Source organism: Grammomys surdaster, unplaced genomic scaffold, assembly GCF_004785775.1.
Source record: "Grammomys surdaster isolate TR1022 unplaced genomic scaffold, NIH_TR_1.0 125940, whole genome shotgun sequence".
Taxonomy (NCBI): domain Eukaryota; kingdom Metazoa; phylum Chordata; class Mammalia; order Rodentia; family Muridae; genus Grammomys; species Grammomys surdaster.
In genome coordinates, this window is record NW_021620762.1 from 2,056,830 (window position 1) to 2,083,707 (window position 26,878).

At 51.9% G+C, this 26,878-nt stretch overlaps 1 protein-coding gene across 1 annotated transcript; it reads left to right on the forward strand.

Moving 5' to 3' along the window:
* The first annotated feature begins 989 nt into the window (after positions 1-989).
* Mxra7 (matrix remodeling associated 7) lies at positions 990-25,398 on the forward strand. The gene is made up of 4 exons (XM_028752954.1): positions 990-1,253; positions 12,902-12,959; positions 17,248-17,341; positions 24,101-25,398. Exons 1-4 carry the CDS (start codon positions 990-992, stop codon positions 24,213-24,215), a joined length of 531 nt encoding a protein of 176 aa, XP_028608787.1. The 3' UTR covers positions 24,216-25,398.
* Positions 25,399-26,878: the final 1,480 nt, after the last annotated feature.

The window sequence follows — 26,878 nt, forward strand, 5'->3', positions numbered from 1 at the left end:
TGTAGAACTCTCAGCTCCACTAGCCCACGTCTGCCTGGACGCTGCCATGTTCCTGCCTTGATAACGGACTGAATCTCTGAACCTGTAAGGCAGCCCAAATTAAATGTCATTCTTACATTCTTATAAGAGTTGTCTTGGTCATGGTTTCTGTTCACAGCAGTAAACCATAAGACAGAACCTTTCTAAACAGGTTCACTGCCCTGTCCTTTCTTTTCCACTACTTCTGGGTGGGTGATGGGTTACAAGGAAGGTTAAAGTGTTTAAGAATCATCATTAAAAGTAGAATTTGAGCTGGGTGGTGGTGGCTCACTCCTTTAATCCCAGCACTTGGGAGGCAGAGGCAGGCAGATTTCTGAGTTCGAGGCCAGCCTGGTCTACAGAGTGAGTTCCAGGACAGTCAGGGCTACACAGAGAAACCCTGTCTCGAAGAAAAAAAAAAAGTAGAATTTGAAAAAGATTAGTTACATGTCCCACTTTAATTTTCCTCAACTTTAGAGGGAATTAGTGTTCGATTTCCACGAACCTTCTTGAACTTGCATCCACACAGCCCCACAGTGGCCAGATCACCAACAGACTCCAAGATGAGCACTGTAGTGTGTGGTGAGACGAGAACTTTGGCCCAGAGCTCACTGTAACTGAGGACGACCTTGAACTCCTGATCCCCCTGCACCCATCCACCTTTCAAGTAGTAGGATGACAGGTTTGCACCACCATCTCTAAATGAACTTCTGCACAGGGCTGAAATGAAGCCCATCTAAAGACACTGAACAATGAGCCCTTCACCCAACCTAGCAAACCTGAGCTGAGATGGTGCCTCAGAGCATCAACCAGCGAGCTTTACAGCGCCCCCCAAGGTCCGAACTCAGAATCACCCTGAGGGCGCGAGGGGCGTGGCCTTGACGATGCTCTGCCCCTGGGCGTGGCCTGGTGGCGGGGCGCGGCGGGCTCCCTCGGGGTCCGGGCTGGCGGACACTTGGCGGCCACGCACGATGGAGTCGCCGGTCGAAATGCTGGCCGCGCTACCCGCGCTGGTCACGGCGCTAGCGCTGCTGCTCGCCTGGCTGCTGCTGCGTCGTGGGGCGGCCCCGGTCCCGGAGAGCACCGCCCCGGCCGAGGCCCCCGGGGCTCCTGCGCCGCCTGAGCCTTCTGAGCCCTGCGCCCCGGAGCCAGCACCCACGGGACCGTGCCAGTCCGAGCGCGTGGCGGAGCCGGGGGAGCCCGAGGCGGAGGAACCAGCGGCCGAGGAGAGACAGGTACGCACCGAGGTCGCCGTGGGGTCCCCAGGAGGGGACCTACAAGCCTGCTGGCCGGACCTCCCCAGGAAGGACCGAGCCAATGGCCGGCAGGAAAGGAGGGTTCCTGTGGCTGGGATGTTCCATCCTCTCCCAAAGTGCCTCCGAGTGCCTTGCTTTGGAGCTGTCCTCCCTTCCTCCCCGCCCTGGCCCTCCCGAGCCTCCCAAGGCCCTTGACACTCTGCCCTGTACTCTCCACTTGCCCCGCTACTGCCCACCCTTGCCTAAATCCATGGACACGTGTCCTACTTCAAGCTCTGAATTGGAGTTAGCTTACTCTTGACAACACAGTACTTTGGGGTGGGATGTGCAAGAAGAGAAGTTGCCTGTGTTTAGGTCAACTTGAATCCAGATTCCAGAGTCAGTGTGGGTATTTTGTGAGGCTAAGAGGACAGGACTGAGAGGGAGGCACTTACTGGGACCATGTTATTGTAGTTTTCAAACTGCTTGTAGCGTTGACACCGCCCACCCCCCAACCCCCGCAGTCCCCACCCGGCTTATATGGAACAAAAGGTGCAAGAAGAGGCCCTTCTGCTTCACAGCTGATAACCCCAAACTACCTTCCCCACCTCCTAGGAACCGGCCATCAGCTGACCAGCCTTCAGGGTACCCCTCATGCGCTCAGTCTCTGAGATCCATCTTTGTAGATTGGATCCGTGCTTGCCCGGGATACCGGGATGTCACTGCACTAGGTCAGGCCACCCACTCTGGTCTCTGGTCAGCTTTCAATACTTTGTTCTTCTTAGTGGTGCTTGGAGGGCAGGCTGCCAGCATAGTGGAGGCTGTAGGCTGGCCGCTTCGGTGCGTGGTCAGCATACCTGCCGTTGTCCCCTTCCCTTGCCAGATACAATGGTTTACCCTGGAGTGAAGCTCTTGGGACAGGAGAGGCGGCAATGAGACGGGGCTCAGGCTTCTCTCTGTGCTGAGTCTGCCAGACTCCCTACCAGCCGGCTCTTTGCTTGACAAATGGGTGACTAATTGTGTCATTAGAGTGGCTTCTAACTAGCCCCTAGTAGAACTATTGTGTTCAACCCCAGGAGAATGGAGGACTACTGGAGGTGATGCTGGGGGCTCACAGACCTGGAGGGAGGGGCAGGTAGGTTTGGAATTCCTCTCAGGCTCCCCCTGGTTGTCTCCATCAACCCTGGTTTCAAATTGTTCGCCTATTGCTCAGCAGCGGATTTGAGACCAAAGTCCAAGGTGTCTTTAAGCACAGCCTTACCTTGATCCTCTGGAGTAGAGCAATTTCTTTGTTGTTGTTGTTGTTTTTGTTGTTGTTGTTGTTGTTTTTGTTTTGTTTTGTTTTTTTTGAGACAAGGTTTCTCTGTGTAGTCCTGGCTGTCCTGGAACTCACTCTGTAGACCAGGCTGGCCTCGAACTCAGAGATCCACCTGCCTCTGCCTCCCAAGTGCTGGGATTAAAGGCGTGCGCCACCACCGTCCGGCAAGTAGAGCAATTTCTTAAGGGACTTTCTACAAGGTGTTTCTTCACACCCATCCTCGAATGGGGTTGTAATGTGGAAACAGGGACCTTCACATAATTTACCCAAGTGGGCACTTTGGATTTTTTTCTGGTTTCAGTTGGTTGGTTAACTGAGATAGATTCTTGACATGTAGATTGGGCTGACCTGGAACCCACTACGTATTCAAGGCTGACCTCAAACTCAAAATCCTCCCGCCTCAGCTTCCCAAAGCCTGCGGTTTAAGCTGAGTGAGCCTGGCGACTCTCGCTTTTATTCTAAGCACTTGGGAGACAGAGAAGAACAGATCTCTGTGAGTTCCAGTCCGGCTTGGTCTATATAATGAAACCCCCATCCCCAAAGAACAACACAAAACCCTAGGATCACAGGGTTCAGGGATTTCAAGATGGCGCTGGGCTATAGTGAGGGAATCCACCCAACAAGAAGGCAGTTTCAACATTTGGAGATCAGGAGCATCTCCTGTGAGCATGCTCCAACTCCCTCTACTCCTGCCCTAAATGTCGAGTGGCCAGAGTCCTGGGTGAGGGCCTGAGAGATACAGGTGTCTTTGTGTCCCTTCCATTCTAGTGGGGGCTCAGTGCTAGAAGTAGCTGCTTAGAGAGATTGTCTTGAAATAGACTCAGACATTTCCAAGTGTTTCCAGCGCTTTCTTCGGATCGTGGTGCCTGGGGAGAGGAGGGAAGAATGCTCCCCTGGGGAAGATAACTCCAGTTGGGACTGGAAGCTGCAGCTGGATGATGCCCTCAGAGAAGGCCTCCTCCGTGGTCCCCAAGTGAAAGACAGAGGCTGGGGATCAGGGACCACCCCACCTGCTGTTACTATAGAAGCCTGAGAGGCTTGACTGTGCCCCCACAACCCAGTCTCTTCTTCATTTTCCATCAACTTCCTTCCGAACTCAGTCTGCTCCTTCCCTGGCGAGGCCTGGGCAGCCTGGGGCAGCTGCAGCCTCTGACTCACAAAGCTGATTATTGAAAAGGATTGGGGAGGCAGCCTTCAGCTGCTGCTGTAGATCCTTTGGGCAGCCTCCGCTCCTGCAGGCTGGGTGCCCTGCAGGCTGGGACCAGGTGGTGGGCAGAGGCAGTTATCGTCTGAGGCCCTGAGTGGAGACTCAAAGCTTAGGGGGTGGGGGAGGACCAACCTGAAGTCAGGCAAGGCCACCTTTGCCTTCTTCCACACTCTCTAGCAGGTTACAGCTTGAGCTGGGGGGAGTCTGAGAGGGCAGAAGATTATTGTTACTACAGTGTGCTTTCATCTCTCTGGAGCAGGGGGAGTACTTGGGGCTGGCAGTGCAGGAAGCATGGTGAGCATACCTAGTCCCCTCAGAGAATTACGAGGCAACAGGGTCCAGACAGAAGCTGGACCTTCTTAAAGCCAGGGAAGAGTTTTCTTGCTATTTATTTATTTTTGTTTGTTTATATTTCTAGACAGGGTTTCTCTGTATATCCCTGGCTGTCCTGGAACTCATTCTGTAGACCAGGCTAGCCTCGTAGAGATCTGCCTGCCTCTGCTTCTTGAGTGCTGGGATTAAAGGTATATATCACCACTCCCCAACCCCCAAATAGTGTATTTTTTAAATTATTTTTTATGTGTGAGTGTTTTGCCTGTATGTATGTTCAGTACAGAAGCCAGAAGGCGCTATCAGATCCCCACCCCCCAGGAACTAGAGTTTCAGGGGGTTGTGAGCCATCAGGCGGGTGCTGGGAACAGAACTCTACAGAAGCAGCAAGTGCTGAGCCGTCTCTTCAACCCTAGACATTCTTTTCTTTTTTTTTTTTATGTATATGAGTACACTGTTGTTGTCTTCAGACACATTAGAAGAGGGCATCAGATCCCATTACAGATGGTTGTGAGCCACCATGTGGTCGCTGGGAATTGAACTCAGGACCTCTGGAAGAGCAGTCAGTGCTCTTAACCGCTGACCCATCTCTCCAGTGCCGCAGACACTGCAGGCACCTGTCACCTTACCCTTCCCTAAGCAGCACTCAACCTTCGCTTGACAGTAGATAACAGAGACGGTAGAAGTGGCCAGCAGCAGGGTGCAGTGAGTAAAGGTGTGTGCCACCTAATGACCGAGGGTCTATATGGTAGAGGGAACCAATTCCCACAGGTGTCCTCTGACCGACACATTCGCATACGCGCACGCATGCATGCACATACACACACACACTAAAAAGTTAAAATTTTTTTTACATTAAAATTCTTATTTTAGCCGGGCGGTGGTGGCACACGCCTTTAATCCCAGCACTTGGGAGGCAGAGGCAGGCAGATTTCTGAGTTCGAGGCCAGCCTGGTCTACAGAGTGAGTTCCAGGACAGCCAGGGCTACACAGAGAAACCCTGTCTCGAAAAACAAAACAAAACAAAATCTTATTTTAAATGAGTGCTTTGCCTGCAAGTATAGACCTGTTACCTATGTGCCATCTCTACCTGGTGCCCTTGAAGGACTGGATCTCTGGAACTGGAACTGGAGTTTAGGATAGGTTGTTAGCCACCATGTGGGTGCTGAAAACTGAACCCACGTTCTTCCAAGAGCAGCCAGTGCTTTTAACCTGAGTCATCTCCCCAGGCTCTAACATTTTCTTAATAATAACAATAATAATAATTTAAAAAAGCAGAGACTGAAGAACACCCACCATGGACAAGGGGAAGTTCCCGGAATGGTTTTTCTGCTATGTAGATTCTTAGTTTTTGAGAACTCAAGAGTCTGGAGATAAAATCTCAAAACGTGGAAGTACCTCCTCCTCCAGAACTGTCGGCTGCCGGTCTGGGTCAAACCGCCCACATCTCCCGCTCCTGGGGAATCCAAAACTGGCCTACCCTCCGGACGAAGCCTTGAAGAGCTTTTAGAAGCCACCCGCCCACCTGTCGTTCCTGTGTGCGAGCGTGTGTCAGTAAGTGGTCTAGGCCCAAACTTCTGTTATAGTTTGTTTATCAAAGCCATCCAACCTGGGTTTCCTGAATGAATGACAACATTCTCCAACCTTCTTAGCTCTGACTTCCTCAATCTCTTCTTGATTGTCTTGTCTATTTTAAACCTGTTTATTCTGAAACGTAGCGGCTGGACTTCAGCCCAGCATCTGCCCTGGGGACTGGGTAGAGTGCCGACGGATGCCCACAGGGCTTTTGTGTGTCTGTTTCATTCTAGTTTTATGAAGCTGGTCTCTTCTAAACCCTGTCATGAGAGTACTGCCCAAAACTGTTAATCTGATGGGATTGAGTCTGTCATGCCTTTTCTCATTTGAGTGAGTTTGCTTAAGGCTAGCAAATGTGCCCTTGCCTGGGCTTAGAGCCTGGGGTGGAGTTTTTGGACTGGATGTCTGAACAGGGTAGGGGCCAGGGGTGTGGGTGCTAGCCATAGAAACCAATGAGTTGGTCCATCTCTCACTCTCAGTCTGCCCCCTCCGCACTTTCATTCTTCCCCCACCCTCCCTGCATAAGCTAGTCGCTTACCCAGAGCATACATGTGTGTAAGCATGCTCTCAAGCTTAGAAACTGTCCTTTCCCCTGTCCCTGTCCTTCTCTCTCCCCCGTTAGAAGGTTCATGTCTATAATATCAACCGAAGGGCTTAAGGGTCCACCACTGCTGTCCTGTAGAGCACTTGGGCCACCATTGTCCTGAGGATGCTGAGGGACAGCCACAGTCACTCATGCAGCCCTCTCCCATGGTCACCCATCTTCCTCAGGTGTCTGTCATAGTCTGCCCTTCCCACCCCCACCCCTAATTTCTCCTCCTCCTCACTGCTCCCTACTGAAGCCCAGGCCTGTCTTGCCGTCCTCTTTTCTCCGCCTCCCAAGTTTCCTTGCCTGTCTCCCAGGGCCTACTCCTAAAGGACCAGCTCTCCTGTAGTCTTGCTGGCTGCTCTTCCATGCTGGGCTCTTGCAGGCTGTCTGATAACCTTTCCCAAGGCTCCTGCTGCCCTAGGCTGCCCAGTTCCACCACCTCCCAGCTTCCTTTTGTAACCCAGAAGCCACAGCCCAGCTTCCTTGCTTGAAGGCCTCCGCAGCTTCTGCAGGAGGGGGGAACTCCATGATGGACAGTTCTCACTGTTCCCACTGAGCCCACTGCTGTCTTCCTGGTGCTCAAGCCCGTGTCCAGACAGTCGTGTGTCGACTGACTGCCTGGTGTACCCAGCCTGCACCTTTATAAAAGCCTTGCTTGCATCCTGTCACCATGCCTTTGACCACGTTAGCAGATGTAAATCTCTCTCTCCCTCTCCCTCCCTCCCTCCCTCCCTCCCTCCCTCTCCGTCTCGCTCCCTCCCTCGCTCCCTCTCTCTCTCTCCATCCTGTTTGGCTTTCCTCAGAGCACTTAACCAGATGAGGTCATCTTTTATTTTTGAACACGTTGTGTGTGCAGAGGAATGCTACACACAGGAATGAGAAAAGGCCTTAGTCCACTTTGTTCACCGCCCCTTCCCTGCTCCTAGGACAGGCCCACCACACACCAGGCACCCGTGTGGTCTTGAAAATAAAGAATGTGCAAAACCCACAAAAAGCAAAACAAAACCTTGCTGCTGGTTCTTCTCCGAAGGCAGGCTCAGTCTCCCTGTCTCTTACCTCAGTGGGAGCAAGGCATCTTCTTTCTTTCCCTGTCTGTGGCCTAGCTGGCATCCCCCTGCTGCAGAACTTACTCCCACACTATGTTTTATGCTCACACACCCCCTCCCCCCTAGGTAGACTGCTCTGTAAGGGAGTGAGCTCCCCAGTTCGAGAGTTGTTCATGGAGAAACTGACACGTGTTTTACATTGGGTTCTGTCCATATGATCTGTGGGTTCTGGTGTCTGCTGAAGTACTAAGTACTTCTCTCCCTCTTTGGCCTGACATAGAGCTCAGAGCAGATAGCCAAAGAGAACTTCCCCACACAGGGAAGCCCACTTACTATCCTTCAGTTCCAGGGTCCAAAACAGCTCTGAGCTGTCAGACCCTGTTATCTGGGAGACCTCTGGCCAGACTGAGGGAGTCAGGACCCAGGAGTGAATGACAAAGGACAGACCACAGACCCTAGAGAATGTGACCCTAGCCGGTGCCACATGCCTGTCATCCAAGCACTTGGGGGGCGGAGGCAGGAGGATGGAAGATTAGTGTTAGCCTCAGCAAGTTTGAGGTCAGCCTGGGCTACTTGAGACTCTGTCTCAAAAATAAACTAACTTAAAAACTTGTTTTCGGGTTTTTAAAAAGATGGCTCCTTGGTTAAGAGCACTGGCTGCTCTTCCAGAGGACCTGGGTTTGATTCTCAGCACCCACATGGTGGCTGACAACTGTCTGTCACTATAGTTCCAGGGGATCCAATGTTTTCCTCTGACTTCCGTGGCACTGGGCATGCCTGTGCTACCAGACATACACACAGGCACACAGCCATACACATAAAACAAAGAATAGAGACAATTGTCCAAAGGATTGCCTAACATGTTCTCCAAGTAGGAAAAATTAGAAGAGAGTAGGCCCAGGGCCTCAGGAAGGCCTGAGAGGGCCAGAAGAAAATGGAGAACTCGGTGACTCTCAGGGAGGGAGGGGAAGCGTGGGAGTCTGGCTGGAGTCTTGTCTGAGGCAGTGATGTGAGTGTCGGGCTATTGCCCAGAAGAGCTGGATGGGCTTAGAGGGCCAGCTTGGGACAGAACGGATGGTTTGTTTTCCTTGCCCTAAGGAGGATGTATTCCCATCAGTGGCAACCATAGACTTGGTAAGTGGGGTCCAAATGTCCCCCCAGAAGCATTGTTTGGAGACAGGGAGGTGGCCAAACTGATCTGCTGGAAGCTTTGAGAAAGGCTCCAGGTTTGAACTGACTGGGACTAGCCAGCTCTGCTTTCCGAACATACTGCCTACCTCCCTTCCCCCCCCCCCCATTCAAAGATGAAAACTGAGCCTTTTGTCAGGAGAGAGACCTGTAGGCAACCTCCTCCACCCCCACCTGCCTTGCCTTTTCTCCAGGAGATAACCCCTGAAGAGTTGGGACCAGCTAGCTGGACATGGTGGCACACACCTTTAATCCCAGCACTTAGGAGGCAGAGCAGGCCAAAGTCTGAGTTCAAGGCTAGGCTGGTCTACAGAGCTAGTTCCAGGATAGCCAAAGCTACACAGAAAGGCCCTGTCTTACTGCCCTCCCCCCCACCAAAAAAAAAAAAAAAGAAAAAAAAAAAAGAAAAACAGAGTTGGGACCAGACTGAGCTCCACCTGCCTGGCTGAGCTGCCATAATCCAAAGCCAGTCACACCTGCTTAGCTTTGGCGGCTACCACAGGGGTCCTGCTGATCTTCTGGTAGAATCATCTCCTGGAGCAACATATGTGTACATACTCTCATGCACGCATGTGCACAGACACACAGACACACATACAGACACACATACAGAGATACACACACAGAGACCACAGACACACGCACACACAGAGACACATACACAGACACATACACACCACACACAGACACATACAGAGATACACACAGACACCACACACAGACACATACAGAGATACACACACACAGACACCACACACAGACACATACAGAGATACACACACAGACACTATACACAGACACACACAGAGACACAAACACAGACACACACACAAACAGACACACAGACACATACACAGACACACACACAGACACATACACAGACACACACACAGACACATATACAGTTATACACACAGACACAAACACAGACACACACACAAACAGACACACAGACACACATACATAGGCACATACACAGACACACACAAACACACACATACTTTGCATTGATCTGATTGTCCAGAAGCCTGCCTGTTCCATCCTCTGCAGCACTGGCCGCCTGGCTGCCTGGGTCTTTGGGGATGCTAATTGGAGACTTTCTGTCTCTCACTGTCTCTAGAAGAAGCTAACCTGGAACATTATCTCAGAACCTAGGCAGTTAAAACACAGCTTCGCCCATCCAGCTCTACCGGGCTGAGACTCAGTGGGCTGATTGGCGTTTGCTTTGCTTTGTTTAGAAAGCACGCAGGTTTATTTAATACACTGCAGAGAGCAGCAGGCAGGCCAGCAACAGAAACGCCTGTGAGGTGATTGGCTTTGAGCCTCAGTCAGGCCTGCTGGGGGACCAGCCAGGATGACTGTGTTACACCCTCTAGTTTCCCTCAGGTTGGTTTACTGTCACCGGAATATGGGCCTGCAAGAGTTACTGCAGTAAAATGCCGTGGGCCGGGAACCTAAACAACAGCAATTTCTTTTCTCTCTCTCTCTCTTTTTTTTTTTTTCTGGTCTTTTCCAGACAGGGTTTCTCTGTGTAGCCCTGGCTGTCCTGGAACTCATTCTGTAGACCAGGCTAGCCTCGAACTCTTGAACTCCGAAATCAGCCTGCCTCTGCCTCCCAAGTGCTGGGATTAAAGGCGTGCGCCACCACCGCCTGGCTAGCAATTTCTTTTCTCATAGCTCTGGGGTCCAAAGTTCAAGACCAAGGTGCTGGCAGAGTGCGTCTCTCCTGGAGCCTCTCTTTGGCGTGCACGGGAGCGTTTGTGTGTGCTGGTGTGTCTCTGTGTGTGTGTGTGATAAGGACGGTGGACCTTGGATTAAGACACATCCTAGAGTCTGGGCAGATAGCTCAGTGGCTAAGAGCCTTGCTGCACATGCTTGATTGAGGACCTGAGTTTGAATCCCCAGCATCATGTAAAAACAAAGTGAACACATATACCTGTAACTCTGAAACTGAGGAGATCAGAGGCAGGAGGATCACTGGGGTGTAATGGCTGCCAATCTAGCTCCAGGTTCAGTAAGAGGCTTTGTCTTAAGAGAACAAAGCAGAGTGGTGGGGCACAACACCTGACATGCGTCTTTGACCTCCATGCGCGCGCGCACACACACACACACACACACGCACACACACACAGATGCGCATGCACAGACACGCAGGCATGTGTGCATAGGCACACATGTGCATAGACACACACATACATACACACAGATACATGTGCATAGACACACACACATATATACACACACATACACACACACATAGGCACACCCATGGGCCCACATGTGCATAGATACACACAGACACACAGGCAGACAGACAGACAGACAGACAGACAGACAGACACACATCTATCCTGATGACTTTATTTTATTTTTGAGACAAGAATCTTGCTATGTAGCTCTGGTTGACCTGGAACTCACTAAGTAGATCAGGCTGGCCAAGAACTCATAGCAATCCTCCTGCTTCTGTCTTTCGAGTGCCGGCATTAAAGGCTGTGACTGGATGCCCAGCTCCACCTTCTCTTTTGAGACAGGATCTCTCACTGAATCCAGAGTTCCCAGGTTGCCTAGGCTGGCTAGCTGGTCAACCCTGAGGATCTGCCTCTGTCCAGCCCCCACAAACTCTGCACTAGAGTTACTGACATTGCACAACCATACCCTTCCTTTTCATGGCCGCTGGGGATCCAAACCCAGTTCCTCGGACTTGTGTGCTTTGCCCATCCGCCCAGCTCCTTTATAATCCCTCCTGACCCCTCAGCACAGTCAGCACGTGCACACGCCTCCTCTGGATTCCCTGCGAGGTATACATGCACGTATAGGCACGTGCCCGGTGACTTTGGACTGGTTGACATTATAGCCAGCTGTAGGTAGCTAATAGGTGCTGATGTCACTGCCAGTCTCTAGCACTGTTGTATAGAAGTCCCAGATAGGTGGTTTCAGTCTGGATAACAATCCCTTTGGAAAGAGTCCTCTGCGTCCTTTGTCAACCTGCTCACCTCCCTTAGCCACAAAGATACTACTTTGTTGGGCAAAAATGGAGGTGTGTCTGGTCCCCCAGGACACAGGCTTGTCAGTGCTGGGGAGTGTGGTTTCTAGGCACAAAGTCTTCAAGATGCTAAGTAGTGGGTGCTGGCTCCCATGGGGAGCTCAAGGCCTCAAAATTCACCGCTTGGGACCCCGTTACTTGTGAAAGCTTTGTTTCCAGGCTCAGCTTGCTGTTCTGTTGTAGAGCCTCCCCGCTGTAGAGGCTGGCTGCTTCTCGAGGTATTTGGGGCACCCCAGACCCGCGCCAGTGTTTGTCTCTACTGAGGCAGTTCACTTCCACCCATGCCCTCCCTCCCCCTCAAACCTCAAGCCTCCACTGTGGCCCGCTAGGCTTCCAAGCCAGATCCTCGGGGCCTCTCTTCGCCCGCCCACACCCTCCAGTCCCACATAGCTAGCCGGTCACATGACTCTCTCATCCTCAAACATTCCTGAAGCTGAAGTCACTCCTTCCTTCCACCAAGGCCATCCCAGGACGGGATGCCTCTCTCCAGCCATCTGTTTATTGAATCCATGTGTGGGAGAGACCAGGAGAAGGGGGCAGAGCTCCAGTTTGGGGTAAATGGTCACTAAACTGACTGGAGACAGAAATGATGTTGGAAGAAGCAAGGAAAGGCTCCCATCTTGGAATAGCTGGGCTGTGGAGCTGGCCTTACCTGGGTAGTACATCCAGCTTTCTCAGTGCTGTGGTTTACTTACTAAGAGCGGGAATTCCACTTTCCAAAATGGTACCTGGGGCTGGAGAGATGGCTCAGCGGTTAAGAGCACTGGCTGCTATTCCAGAGGACCTGGGTTCAATTCCCAGCACCCTCATTGTGGCTCGCAACTTCTATCCTCCAGTTCCAGGGGATCTGACACTCTCACACAGACAGATATGCAGGCAAAACTCCAGTGCACATAAAATAAAAATCAGTCATCTTTAAAAAGGTACCTAAAGCTGGGTGGTGGTGGTACCCAAGCTGGGTGGTGGTGGTACACGCCTTTAATCCCAGCAGTTGGGAGGCAGAGGCAGGTGGATTTCTGAGTTCGAGGCCACCCTGGTCTACAGAGTGAGCTCCAGGACAGCCTGGGCTATACCGAGAAACCCTGTCTCAAAAAAACCAAAATAAATAAATAAATTAATTTAATTAAATTAAAAAATAAAAATAAAAAGGTACCTAAATGCCTGGACAGGCGCTACCTGGGAACAGCCAGATTTTGAGGGCTTGCGGTACCCAGAGTTCCCCATCACCTCCTCCTCCTTACCCCTGAGTTTGCCCTGGCATCCAGATTCCTCCATGGCAGCTGGTCATGCCCACATTGGACCTCAGAGATGTTTCAGCTGGTCAAACAGCACTGACCTCTATTCTCCCGCAGGATGAAGACTCAGACAGTGAGATGGGGCCACCCACTGAAGAACCCGAGGAAGAAGATGGTGAGCGTCCCCCTCTCCCTCCTGGGCTGCAATCTTTGTCTTCCCCTGGGCCAGTCTTGGGGCAGTGGTGGGATCTGAGAACTGGGGGACTAAGAGGGTGAGAGGGGCTATGGAGGATGAGATCAAGGCTCTGCTCCCCCTTCCCTTCCCCTCCTCAGCTCCCCCTTCCTTTCCCCCTCATCTCCCTGCCCACCCTCCCCTCTCCTCCCTGCTCCGCCTCCTTCTCCCCTTCCCCTCCCCTCATCTCCCTGCCCACCCTCCCCTCCTCCTCCTTCTCCCCTCCCTCCCCCCCTCCCCCTCCCCTCCCTCCATTCCTTGTTTGAACTTTTGTTCTTTGCTTTTCTGTCTGCAATATAAGTATCTTTGGGTGTGGGAGGACCCCTCCCTCCTTAGAAGTAAAAGCTCCTTAGCTTTCCCTGGCTGCCGGTTGTCTTCTCCCCTCTCCCAACCATATCTGCTGTCTTTCTCTGGTACATTTTGTTGAGGGGCCTTCCGGAACATGGGGCTGCTTCTCCAGAGCCTGGGGTAGCTCAGATGGGGAGCCACAGGAACACAGGAACCAAGAGGCCCCAATGTGTCTTAGACAGACAGACAGACAGACAGACTGGTTGGCTCATCTGCCAGATTTTATTTCCTTCAAAAAGAAACCGGAGCAAAACCAAACCAAAACAACAAAAAAGTAAACAAACAAACAAAAAAAAACAAAAGAAAAAAGGAAGATATTAATATTAATTTAATTAATATTTATTAGATCTGTACAGCTAGTGCCCAGAGATATTCCTTTTTGCGTGTTTTCTTCTTTTTAAGGGAGAACTGGCTGTAGCTTTAAGCCAACGGCTGGCAGGATCCATGGGAAGCAGGGGGTTCAGGAATGTGGTGACTGAGGCTCCTGTGGGTGTCACAGCCAAGAAAGTCCCCAGGCCCTCTAGAGAACAGGGCTAAGGGTTTCTATTGGTGTAGCCTCTGAGGCACAGGCAGTGGTAGGTAGCGATGTCAACCAGGGCCAGCCAGGCCCTTGCTCCCAGCTTCTGGATCGTTGAGTAAGGAGGTAACAGCAGCTGTGGCCCATGAGTCTATCTATCCCTGTTGTCGTGGGTACCAAAGTCCTGCCAGTGACTGCAACATGCAAAGGGAAGTTAAAACTGGGTGCAAACAAAGCAGGCACACCTACAGGCCGCCATTCCTAACTCAGCCAACAGTCTCACCTATGCCAAGCCCTGCACCTAGCCCCATGCCTGCTCCCTGAGTCCTCCCTCTCATCTGAGCTGCTGTCCCTGGACAGCCACAAACGCTCATGGCCTCCCATCTATAACCCGGCAGAGAGGAGAAAGGCCAACGGTCTCAGCTGTTAGAAGAAGGCAAGACTGCCCGCTGCCCCCTTCCCAATAAGCAGCCCAGCCTCCAGGCTAATTGATTAGTGTCGCTAAAATGACTTCCCCAAGCGACTTGATACCTGGAAGAGGAAGCCCCCACCCTGTACGCACTCCCTGGGGACCCTCACACCCGGCCCTCTGGCTCTAACTAAATTGGATTGGGCCCACCGAGTGTGATTAAGTTAAAGCCTGCGTTAGGGCAGCTGTCCTGGCAGGCTGGAAAAGCATCAGGCTAATCAGACTTGTCCCATAAACCAGAACCCAGGCGGGCAACAAGCGGGTGGAAGAAGCCTTTTATGTTTATTTTTCTAGAACAGCAGCACAGCCACCCAGATGTTGAGGTCCGTTGGTTTTGTCAGTACTGTTTCTGGGTCCAACCAGGGGGCTGCTTGCAAGCTGAAGCTCCAGTCGTTGTCCCTGGCGTGCAGGATATTCAGGGATCTGGGACAAACAAAGACCTTCTCTATGAATGCTGCAGCCCCGGGCAGCAGCAGACTGCAGTTGCTCAGGGAAGCTCCCCGATCTCCCGGCCTCTTCTGTCCACACCCTGGACTTGAAAAGCTCTTGGTTCCTATGAACTAGACAAGATGGAGTGGACTGTCCTGTGCCATGCTTATTAGCCTGGTTAGGCCTAAGACTGACATGCTGGGGCACTGCAGAGGAGAGCAGAGGGTTTCTGAGAAGGCAAAGAGCTTCAGACTCCCAGAGGCACCACCTCATCCCAGCAAGAGCCTCGACAGCCAAGCAAACCCCAACTGACCCCAATATGCCTCTGTCCCCAGCCCCATAGTCAGTCTGCTGTCCTGCACCGTCTGTATACCTGGCCTGAAATTTGATGTGGGCCAGGCTGGGCTGGAACTCACAGAGACCTGCCTCTTCCCACCCCAAAGTGCTGGGACTAAAGATGAACACTACCTGTCCCATCCGATCTCTTTCTTTTCTTTTTTTTTTTTTTTTTTTTGGGTTTTTCGAGACAGGGTTTTTCTGTATAGCCCGGGCTGTCCTGGAACTCACTCTGTAGACCAGGCTGGCCTCGAACTCAGAAATCCGCCTGCCTCTGCCTCCCGAGTGCTGGGATTAAAGGCGTGCGCCACCACCGCCCGGCTCATCCGATCTCTTTCAACCCCCTAGCTGACGTCACTCCCCTCTCCGCTACCCTTGCCTGGGCCCAGCTGCTGACTTGAGTCTTCGTTTATTGTACACTTGTCTTCTGGTCACCACAGCCCCAGAGCACCCAGAACTGTGCTCTCTAAATGTGGAATGACTTAGGAGCAAAGCAAGTCCTTGTAAAAGGTGAAGATTGCTTCTCAAGGAAGGCCTCCGGCCCTGGGCGGCTGGCTAGGTAGGACCCCAGTTCTCCTAAGTGAGGCTTGATGAGGGGACAGTCTGGCTCTGTAGAATGTTTAGGTTCTGAGTTCATCTTCAGAACCTCCTTTTTTTTTTTTTTTAGCAAGAAGAGAATCCTAATCCCAGTGGCTTTTCTTCCTTCTTGGCAGCATCTACATATCCGAAGGCATGTGTGAGTGGGGAGCCTGACACACTGTGAGAATGTGTGGAGGTGTCTCAGACTCTCCGGGAGGCAGTAGAAAGTTCTAGAATAGCAGCTGGAAGAGGGGATACCAGGCTCACTGGCTGTCACCATCCCCAGCTGGTCTACCTTGACAGGCATTAGATAGAAGTCAGCCAGCCTGCCCGCCATCCTCAGTCTCGGATACAGGTAGGACTAAGGGACAGTGAAAGCTTTGGTTCCAAGCAGATCATTACCTCAGGATGGCCGCTTTTCCACTCTGCCCTGCCTCCCTCTGCTGAGGCGATGTGTCGAATGCCCTGGCCTTCCTCTGCTCCCCCTCCTCCTGTCAGACCTGCACATCTACCCTTCTAATAGTCTGCAGGACCGGGGGCTGCTCTCAGTCGCTGGCAGTCTGCCAAGCCTGTTCATTTGTGCATCCCACCACCGCCCGACGAATGCCTTCAATTGCTGATAACCTGGGGGGAGGGAGGATGGAGAGACTGGACACGTCTGTCCCAAGCATAGGAGAAAGAAAAGGAAGGTCTGAGTCCCTGGGGCCCAGCATGTGAATGGTATCTGCTACTGGTCTGATCAGCATAGACTGGGGTTGGGGGAGGCCACCGTGGCACTGAGGAAGTCTTGCAGGCAAACAGCTGGACTGTTGACACAGACAGGGAGACAGCTCTGGGCTGGCTTGACCTGGCCTGCAGAGGGAATGTCATCTGGAAGATGGAGTAGCACAGGGGCTGGTTTCTCTCTGGCTGTAGCTTGTTGGCTTCTCTGACATCAGGTCTTTCTTTCTCTTTTCCTCTTTCCATTTCTCTTTCTTTCTGTTTTGTTTTTGGTTTGGTTTGATTGGTTTTTTTTTGGGGGGGGGAGGGCTAGTTTTTTTGTTTGCTTGTTTTTTGAGACAAGGTTGCTTTGTGTATTTCTGGTTGTACTGGAACTCTCTTTGTAGACCAGGCTAGCCTTGAACTCAGAGATTCACCTGCCTCTGCCTCCTGAGTGTTGGGGCTCCAGAGCCGTGTGACACTACCTTCTGGCTCCCCCCCCCCCACCAACTGAGCTATGTTGCTGGACTATTTCTTTGAAAATTAATTAAGGGAGAGCTGACGATGTAGTTCAAGGAAGAACACTTGCCTAGCATGTACAAGGCCCTGAGTTCAATCCCCGGCTACAGACAGACAGACACACACATACACACAGACACACATACCCTACACACACATATCACACATACACACACACTCACACACAGACTCAGAGAGAGACAGAGAGACAGAGACTAAAACTAACCAGGGAAAGGAGATACTGCTGAGCTCTGAGAGGGCCCCCCCAACCCCCATCCCCGAACCCTCCCCCCCCACCCCCCGTCATCAATAAACCTATGGACTGTCTTCCACAGGGTCAGCCTTCTCCTTTAAGTACAGCCCTGGGCAGCTGAGGGGAAGCCAGTACAAGAAGATGATGACCAAAGAAGAATTGGAGGAGGAACAGAGGTAGGCCTGCTCCTGGGACACTAGCAGAAGGGTCCGCCCGGGAGGGCGCCTGCAAGCCCCGCCCATTAAGCCCCCCTCTTTTTTTTTTTTTGCTTATGGGGGGGGGCGTCCTTTCTCGTCCTGGGAATATTCAGCCTGCTTCAACCAAGGGAAGAAGCTCCCCGGGGAGGCAGCAGGGAGGAAGGGCACGAGAGGAGAGGAGAGGAGAGTCCATTTCTTGTATTCTCTCAGCCCGAAGCCTCCCCGACCTGGAAAACAAAGAGTGAGGATGCCAGGAAAGGGCCCGGAGCAGCCTCACTGCTCACTTATGCGTAGAGTCCCTGACAAAACCAATTTGTCACTTGAGGACAGAGCGGGATTCTTGGTGCTCATCCATCTGGCAGCCTCCCTCCTCCCGGCCCCAGCCCGCCCCCACCCACCCCCACCCACCATGTCATTCTCTATCTGTTCCGCTCGCTCTGCGCAGCGCCCGCTCTGCTCTCTGCGCAGCTCCGCTCTGCGCTCCTCTGCACAGCTCCCGGCAGCTGGGTGGCTTCTGGAATCAGGCCATTCTCCCCTCAGCCGCCAGAGCCCCCAGGATGCCGACCAACTTCCCCTCTGTCTGGACTGCATGGGTGGGTGAGGGGTGCTCAAAAGGCAGTAGGATGGCCAACGTGGCCGCAGCCCACTGTACCCCGACCCCTCACCTGCTGCCCCGCCCCCCAGCAGTGTGAGCAGAGCCCCTGCATTATAGCGAAGCCTCATTGAGTCCCAGCACCCAGAAAGGGCTGGTGGGGACTAGGCCTGATTCATGAGGAGTAGAAGGCTCACCCTACCTCTCTAGGCTGTCCCAGGGCCACCAGTATCCCTCCAGTATCACAACTACCCTGCTCGCAAGATCCTGTCTCCCTATCAGGATGCTGAGTGTACCGTCTGGCGCAGAGGGGTGTCAGTGTAGACACAGGCAGGAAGAAGGAAGTCCTTGCTATGGGAGCCCCTGACTCTCTGTATGAGGACGCCGCCTCTCGTTGTGACCCCGTTTGCCACCTTTATATTTCAGGATTGAGCTGACCTCTGACCTCACCTCCCTGTAGCGAGTCCCCTAGTCCCGGGCCACAAATGTTCATGCAAACCCTTGTGGTAAGGAGGTTGGTTTTGTAGACTAGCAGTGCTTCCTTACATTGTCTGCTATGTGTCCCCAAGGCCACGGACCTGGTCTAAACCCCTCCTCCACCGCCTCCATAACCAATGAATGCACTTGTCTCCTCTGAACCCATCTCTTTCTTCCTATGCATGAGGACTCCCAGACACACAAAGAACCTTTCCCAGGGGAAAGGTTCCCCGAGGGAGGTCAGCTGATAGAGGGGCAGGTGTACTAAGTGGGGACCGTCCTCTTTGAGACCGGGGCTGCCATGGGGATGTGCATACATCTTGTGTGGTGCCCGGTGTAGCTCTGTCTCGCCCAGAGAAGAGGCAGTTGGCTCTACAGTGAAGGACAGAGACCCTGAGAGGGCCTGCATTCCTTCCCACGGTGCAGGACAGTCAGGGCTGTTGATCTTCAGAGCTGGGCCTTCAGACCTAGGCTGAGGCCTCCTGTGGTCCACCCCCTGCTGGTGTTAATCCAGAGGACAGACAAGGTCATTTTTCCTGAGGCTGTTTCAGGACTTCAGTGCCAGAGCTAAAGTGTTGCCACAGATCCAGCCCTGGCTGGAGAGGAGAGAGAGGGCAGGACACCCCTGCCATCCTAAAGGCCCCTGGGGGCGGGGCCTTGGCAGCACTGTGGCCCTATTCTATCCACTCAGGTTAATGTACAGTAGGCCTTGGGGGGGGTGCTGTCATAGTAGGAGAGCAGTTAGATCTCAAGTTTGGGGTCTGCCACTGTTCCCTCTCAGAGCTGATGCCAGGAAATGAAAAAGGCGAAGTTGCCTCTATGTCATTTTCAAAGACAGCAGACCGGAGGGCCTTCTGCTCCAAGTCTCTGGGAGTCTCCAGATCACCCATGATGCACTCGGGGCTGTTCTGTGAGCTGGAGAGTATGCCAAGGAGCTGCACCTGGAGTGACCCCTCCTTTGCACAGGGAAGTCCTCACTGTGTGCAGGAGGGGCCGGGAGAGGTCTCAGCAGGGTCTGAGTTCATGTTCATTCCACTGCCCTACCCAGCATGCTTCCTGTGGCTCTCCCGGCTCACCCGACATCTGCTCGCTCCCGTCCCTGCATGCAGGCCCAGCCGCAGGGCCCACCCCTGGTCACACTTCTGTGCCATGTCTGATGCTGGGGGTTGCAGAGGCTGCTCAGGTTGGCTTCGCCCTTCTGTCTCTGGGTTTTGAAGAGGAGATAGCTACAAGACAGATCCAGACTCAACTGAATTTGGGGAACATCTCTAGAACTATCCCCTGCAAAACAGCACAAGCGTATTTGCTGGCTTGGCAGATAAAGGTGCCCGCTACTGCCTGCCGACCTGAGTCTGATCCTCAGACTAACTTGATAAAAGGGGAGAAGCAAGTGGTATGGCATGTCCCCTGAGTTCCACATGCACACAAAACATAATAATAACAACAATAATATTAATAATAATACTCAACCTTGTTATCATCGAACTAATGAATTACTCTCTCAAGCCGGCAGGGCGCCTGTCAGACCTGTTCCTACCAGGCTGCCTCTTTCTGCTTCTAGACTGATAAACAGGCAAGCACCTTGTTAGCAGGTAGATGGTGCACTGTCCCCCTCTCACTGTGAGTCATTAGCTGGGCCACCGCAGCTGCGCCTAGAACCCAGCTCTGTGGCGGTTCCCTGTTCTGTTCTCCTCAGGCTTGATCACAGGTCGTCAGGGAGTCGCACTTAGGAGACTTGATGTCCCCACTGAGTTCCCTTACGATCTCAATTGAGACTTTCTGCCCCTGGATCTGCTCAGACAAAACTCCTGTCCAGGGCCTGGGAAGAGAGAAGGCAGTAACTGCTTAAGTCTCAACCGCTCCGCACGCTAACCTTTTTGAATTCCCTCTGGGTGGAATTGCACACCCCTCCCCTGCTCCTCACATTGGCTCTGTCCCTGCCTCTTACCGGAAGCTTCTCTTGGGGGTGCCACCTCCCTCAGTGTGGCTGGGATCATTGGCTAGCAGGCTTTTGCTCTCCCAGGCCAAGAAGCCTGGTTGGCTTCAGTTCTTAGCAGGATATCCCACCTTCTGGTCCCAGAGAGAAAGAGGAACCCAGCTTGTACACGAACTAAGCTGATGCTGACAGGCCAAGCCAGGCCTCTCGCTGCTGTGGCTCACCAGCTGTGGGTCTGTTACCTTTCCGCTCATGGAAATAGACAGGACCCAAGAAAAGGGTTTCATGTGGTATATTAGGCCAGTTAGGGAAGTGGGACCCCATCCCCCACCCCCACCCCCAGCCTTACCCTACAGTTCAGCTCCTCTTGCATGAGTCCAACAGCAGAAAGTATGCATTGACTCCTGCTTCCAGGAGAGGGCACCAAAGGCACACAATCAGACCTCTTGCCTTTAGAGCCGTGTCCAGGCTTTTGGTCCTTCTGGGGAACCTACAGGCTTAGGTCCAGAGCCCTCACAGCAGACGAAGACCCAGGCAGCAGGAAACAAAAATTATCTAAGGCAATAGGAATACCGTCAGTGGAACCACACTGCGTGGTGGTGGTGGGGACTAACAAAGCTGTATCACTGCCAGGTATGAGGAGCAAACTGCTGGTCTAAGAAAGCGGCAGAGTCCACCATGGCCTCTGCAATTTCCAAACGTCCTCCTTCTCGTCCCTGCGCCCACTCTCCTGTCCTGTGCTGCTTCTAAAGTCAACTGAGCAAGCAAGATACATGATCTTTCTCTCCCTGTTTCTCTTTACAGAACCGAAGAATAATGAAGGTGTCCTTAGCCTCCTCCTGAAGGCTTTCTTTCCTTTTGACATCCTAAAAGCTTGAGAGATTAAAAAAAACAAACAAACTGCCCCTCCCCCCCCCCCAAGGGAGGAGCCAGTGCAGGCTGGGTTGGGGAAGGGTTGCAGGTTGCAGGTTGACCAACCCCTCCTTGGGTTCCCCTGGGCTAGCAAGATCCTGGGAATGGCATTGTCTGTGTCCTTCTCAGAGGTGTTTATGAGGAGGAAACTTGCCAACAGTATGGGTTCAGGCCTTGGGCTTTTCTTACCAGCCACGTTTACTCCCCACACAGCCTTCGTGCCCCCACCACCCCGACACACCCTGTTCCCATAATTCCTCTGTGCTTTGTTCTCACTGAAGCCAAACCACCAGATCTGAGAAGTAACAGACAAAGGAAGTGAAGCCCACTGGTGCTCACTTGTGGTCAGGGGTGGTTACCCTGAGATGGTCACCCACACACGCATACAGGGTGGGGGCACTTTCCTCTCTGGCTGGAATGATTTATGCCAGATACTAGCTTTAATATGGCCTCCCCTTTTGCTCCCAGCCACACCCCAGGAGTCTCAGGTCCAACCCTCTCACTACTAGGAAGCCTTCCCGATAGTGTTCTTATCGGCTCAGCCAAGACTCCACTTCTGCCTGCAGAAGCAATAAGTATCAGCTTCCAATAGACTTCTGGATTGTGCATTTTCTAAGGCTTTTTTTTCTTCTAGATGACTTAGAACCTCAGTAGATAACCACCCACGGGCCCCAGGTTAGTTTTTTAGAATTTTATATTTGACAGTATTTATACCAAACGACTTGGAAGTCATAGACTTGTTGGCGAAAACATTTTTGTCTAAAGCACTAGGTTTTTTTAGAAGACTTCCCATTTAACGGAAGCCTGGAAAATTCCAGCACTGACTGCTAAGCCGAGGATTCCTGGCGGTCTTCTCCCTGATAACTCCGGTTCCAGGCTTAGGGCTGAACAGGCGACAAAACAGCAGCAGACACACACTGCCTTAGTTAGACACAGAGCCACAGTCACACTCACCTGTCCCTAAACAGCAATAGCGAAGTCCCTGCCTAAGCCAGGACTTCCTCCACATAAAATAGCGACTTCCTCTGGATATGGTTAGCTAGGCCCATGTGGAACCTGAGCGTGGCTTACCGGTAACAAGCCTCTCCCACTGCTGACAGCTTGCTCTCTGTGTTCAGCCTGTGTTCAGGCCAATAAACATTGAGTAGAGAACCTTGGTTACTGTGTGTTTCTTCAGTTTGCTTTATTTTTATTTTTTTTGAAATCTTTAGAAACAAGAGGCTTACGCCTACTCTCATTTTTGATGCCCTTGACGATCCCAGCAGAGTATAGAGCCATCCGTATGCACACCTGATTGAAAATACATCCCAGGGCTGGAGAGATGGCTCTTTGGCTAAGAGCATTTGCTCTTGCAGAGGGTATGGGTTCAACTCCCAGCACCCAGATGGTGGTTCACAACCACCCATAACTCTAGTCTCAGGGGATCCAGTTCCCTCTTCTGACCTCTGAGGGCACTAGGCAAACACATGCTACATATACATGCATGTAGGTGAAACTCCCATACAAATAAAAATAAGAATGATGGATAAATAAATAAATAAATAAATACCGCAGCCCCATAGGTTTGGAATGGTGGTGGTACCAGCTGTGATCCCAGTATCTGCACGCAGATTTTACATAATGAATTCCAGGCTAACAAAGTCTATATAGTTAGACCCTGTCTCAACACTCCTACCTCCAAAAATAGTTCTAATAATAATAATTATTATTATTGGGACATCGGTACTCCAACTGCTAGATGCCACTATAGGCAGAAAACCATTTGTTGAGTGGAAGGTGTGAGGTGGGGGTGGGGGTGAAAACTCACAGAAGAAGGAATGTCAATGAAATCACAAGAGCCAGCCTGGCATGCTGGCACATGCCTTTGATCCCAGCACTCAGGAGGCAGAGGCGGGTGATCTCTGCGAGTTTGAGGCCAGCCTGGTCTACAAAATGAGTTCCGGGATAGCCAGGGTTACGAAGTGAAAACTGTAGCCTAAGACCTGACACATCAGGACCACCCCTCCAGACAATCCAGTGGGCAAACGCTTTGCTGAGATCCGCTCAGTTATGGCAGACCTCCATGTAGCATAGCTGCAGTGGGCGTGGCCCCGGGGAGGGAGATCTGAGCTGCACTGTAGCTCCAGTTCGTTCTAAGTCCCAAAGCAGTGGTGTGTGTCATGGAGGGACAGGAACTGCAGAATCCATGCTATCAGGGCACACACTGTTCCTGGCTTCAGCTGCTCAGTGCACCCTTGATGTTAGCTATGGAAGTCCTTCTGCGCTGGTCAGATGGTGTGGCCAGAATCTCACAAACCACGAGGCAGCCACGCAAACCATGTGGTCAACACTGAGGCATCTACATCCACACCTACTTTGTACACATAAGGAAAGGCCCCTTTCTCTAGGCAGCAGAACCCCAGGGGCTACCCTCCCCATTGCTCAGCACTCTGGCCTGCACATCTGTATACCCACATCTGTATGCCTCCATTTCCTTCTCCTTCCCCTTCTGGTACATCCTCTAAACCGAGGTTATTCCTAACCTATTTTTTCTCAGCACCTCAAGCCACTTACCAACACAGGGGTCCTTCCTCCTTACCCCACTGTGACGTGCAGATTGGCTTTAGACCCGTGCAGAAAGTGAGGCACCTGAGACCAAGGGTTCAGGGCTAGGTGTGTTAGAGCAAACCGCCTCCTGCAGTTTAAGTGGGGCTTACACAGGAAAGCACAAGTAGTTAGAAAAGAGGAGAGTCAGCACCTGGCTGCCAGCACAGGCCCCACCCACCCCACTCCTGCCCTGGATCAGGAACACCCTCTTCCTCTCATCCTCTCTTCTCAACAGAGTTCAGAAAGAACAGCTGGCTGCCATCTTCAAGCTCATGAAGGACAACAAGGACACGTTTGGTGAGATGTCGGATGGGGACGTGCAGGAACAACTCCGACTCTATGACATGTAGGCCCGTCACCCGGCAAGACGTGACCCAGGACATCCTGACAACCCTGAGAGACTTGGTCTGGGCAGTTGTGACTCCCAGAATTTATTTGAAAGACAGTCTTACAAAAAAAACAGACAGACAGACAGACCTGTGTTATCTAAGGATCTTCTTGGTCCCTGCAATTTAAATATCGTGTTATCTGCGTTAATTTCTTCAGATGAGGAAACCCCTGATCCCTCTGGCTTCAGGTTGCTGGTGAGGGTCCAGCTGTGCCGTGTTCTACAGACTCAGGGCGGGTGGGCCAGGATAGGTGATGGGGGCTTGGTGCTTGGAACCTAAGTACTCAGTGTAGACAAAATATGGGGTGCTATAGGGTGATAGGCATTATTTAGTAACACCACACTCTTCATTCTGCCCTAGGGGTATTTCTGGAAGCATCTGGGCCTGGTGGCTGAAGTAAGCAGCAGGGGAGTAATATTTTAGTAAAAGTCTGAGTGAAAGGCTCAGACGTCACCCTGGGGCAGAACAGTGGCTCACTGCTGAAGCTTGTCTTCGGTACAGTCACACCTTGAGCCTGTTTGGCACACAGAGGATTATGCTGGACACACAGCAGGAGCTCTGGGTAGGGCATGTGTGTCCTAAGTTCAAGGCCCCTGAGTTCCATTCCCAGCACTAGACACCCTCCTCCCCACACCCCACCCCAACTCCAAAAGAACAGACAACGTGACCATTATCTTTGGTGAGACTAACAGCCTTCAGAGAGTGAGAAACTACCAGAAAGCATTCAAAAAAGTGCCCCAGTGTCCTCTAGAATAAGTGCCGAGGTAGAACACTCAGTGACGGTGGGGGTGGGGACCACAGCAACTCCTTCAAGCCCACATCTCCTATCTATTGTCACCCCATTTGCCAGAAAGTTCATAGCCTGAGCAGACTGAATCAAGGGTATCCTAAGGACAGAAGGAGGAAAGTTTTTTTTGTCTTTGTTTTTCCATAAAGGGTTTGTTTTTCTGTGTAGCCCTGGCTGTCCTGGAACTCACACTGTAGACCAGGCTGGATCACAGAGATCCACCTGCCTCTGCCTCCGAAGTTCTGGGATTAAAAGCTTTGGGCCACCACCGCCCGGCTAGTAGGAAAGCTCTTAAGGTCTGGTTTTATTTGCTAAAATAAAACTAAATCGATATAGAGACACAGCTCAAAGCATGGAGACCGGAGTTAACTTTTTAAAGATTTACTTTCTTTTTAACTCTGTGTGTGTGTGTGTGTGTGTGTGTGTGTGTGTGTGTGTGTGTGTGTATTGTGCATGTGAGTGCAGGTGTCTGGAGAGAGGGCTCAGCAGTTAAGGGTGCTTGCTGCTCTCCCACAGGACCTCAGTGCAGTCCCCACAGCCCATGGCAGGAGGCTCACAGCCTCCTGTTACTCCAGCTACAGAGCTTAGGAACCTCCTCCTCTTCTTACCTCCACAGGTACCACACACATGTACACACTTGTGCACAAATGATAAAATAAATGTATCTGCAGACTCAGAAGCCGTTCTTAACCATTCCCGGCATCACTGGTAAGATTGAACACAGAGCATTCGCTCCACCCTGTGAGCTGGAATCAAGAGGAACCCCTATTCACTCACAAATGTCAAAAGAAAGAAAACTCAATTCCACAAGGGCTGCTGACAAGCTAAGGCAGGTGCGATGGTTAGCACTGAGTGTCAACTTGACAAGACCTAGAATCACCTAGGAGACACAGCCCTGGATATGTCTGGGAGGCTGTTTCTGGGCAGGTTTAACTGAAGAGGGACGGCCCATGCTGAAGGGGGCAGCAAGGTTCCATGGGTTACCATCCTGACTGGATAGCAAAGGGAAAGTGAGCTGAACCCGGGTATCCCTTCCTGCTTCCTGGCTGTGACACACTGTGGCCAGCAGTACCACACTCCTGCTGGGACCTCCTCACAGAACAGCTTCTGCCCCAGCACTATGGGCAGAATCAGCCCTCCTCCCTTAATTTGCACCTTGTCAGACACTTGGTCCCAGCAGTGAGAAGTGTTATTGACGGTACAGAGATGCAGGCATGGGCTTCAGACAGAGCAACTTGCTACACAGTCGTGAGGATGGAAGTCTGAATCCCAGCATATCCGTGTCACAAGATGGGTATCCCCACAAATACCTGTAACCTCAGTTCTGATGGGGGTGGATGCAGAAGGATTGCTGGGGCTTGTTGTCTTCCCCCTTGGCTGAAAAGGTACAGGCTATTGTTTCTGAGAGAGAGAGAGAGAGAGAGAGAGAGAGAGAGAGAGAGAGAGAGAGAGAGGGAGAGACCCTGAGTCAGTGGAACAGGGGAAAATGATAACGGATGCCTGACTCTCTCCTTTGGCCTCATGTGCACATGCAGGCATGAGTACATATGTGTGTGTGTGTGTGTGCACGCACACACACGCACACACACGCACACACACACACACGTACAGTAAAATAATCTTTTTTTTTTTAAAGAAAAAAACATTGATGTTGGTACATAGGAGGTGAGGATCTCTAAGTTTGAGGCCAGCCTGATCAACATGGTGAGTTCCAGGATACCCAGGATGACATAGAGAGACCTTGTGATGATGATGATGGTGATGGTGGTGATGATGATGATGATAGAAGAAGAGGGGGAGGAGGAGGAAGAGGAGGAGAAGGCAGCAGGAGAGTTGG

Excerpts from the sequence above, each read along its gene's own strand:
- Mxra7 (XM_028752954.1), top strand. The coding sequence starts at position 990 with ATGGAGTCGCCGGTCGAAATGCTGGCCGCGCTACCCGCGCTGGTCACG. Across the intron at positions 1,254-12,901 it reads CAGCGGCCGAGGAGAGACAG|GATGAAGACTCAGACAGTGA; the intron begins GTACGCACCGAG and ends ATTCTCCCGCAG. Across the intron at positions 12,960-17,247 it reads AGAACCCGAGGAAGAAGATG|GGTCAGCCTTCTCCTTTAAG; the intron begins GTGAGCGTCCCC and ends TGTCTTCCACAG.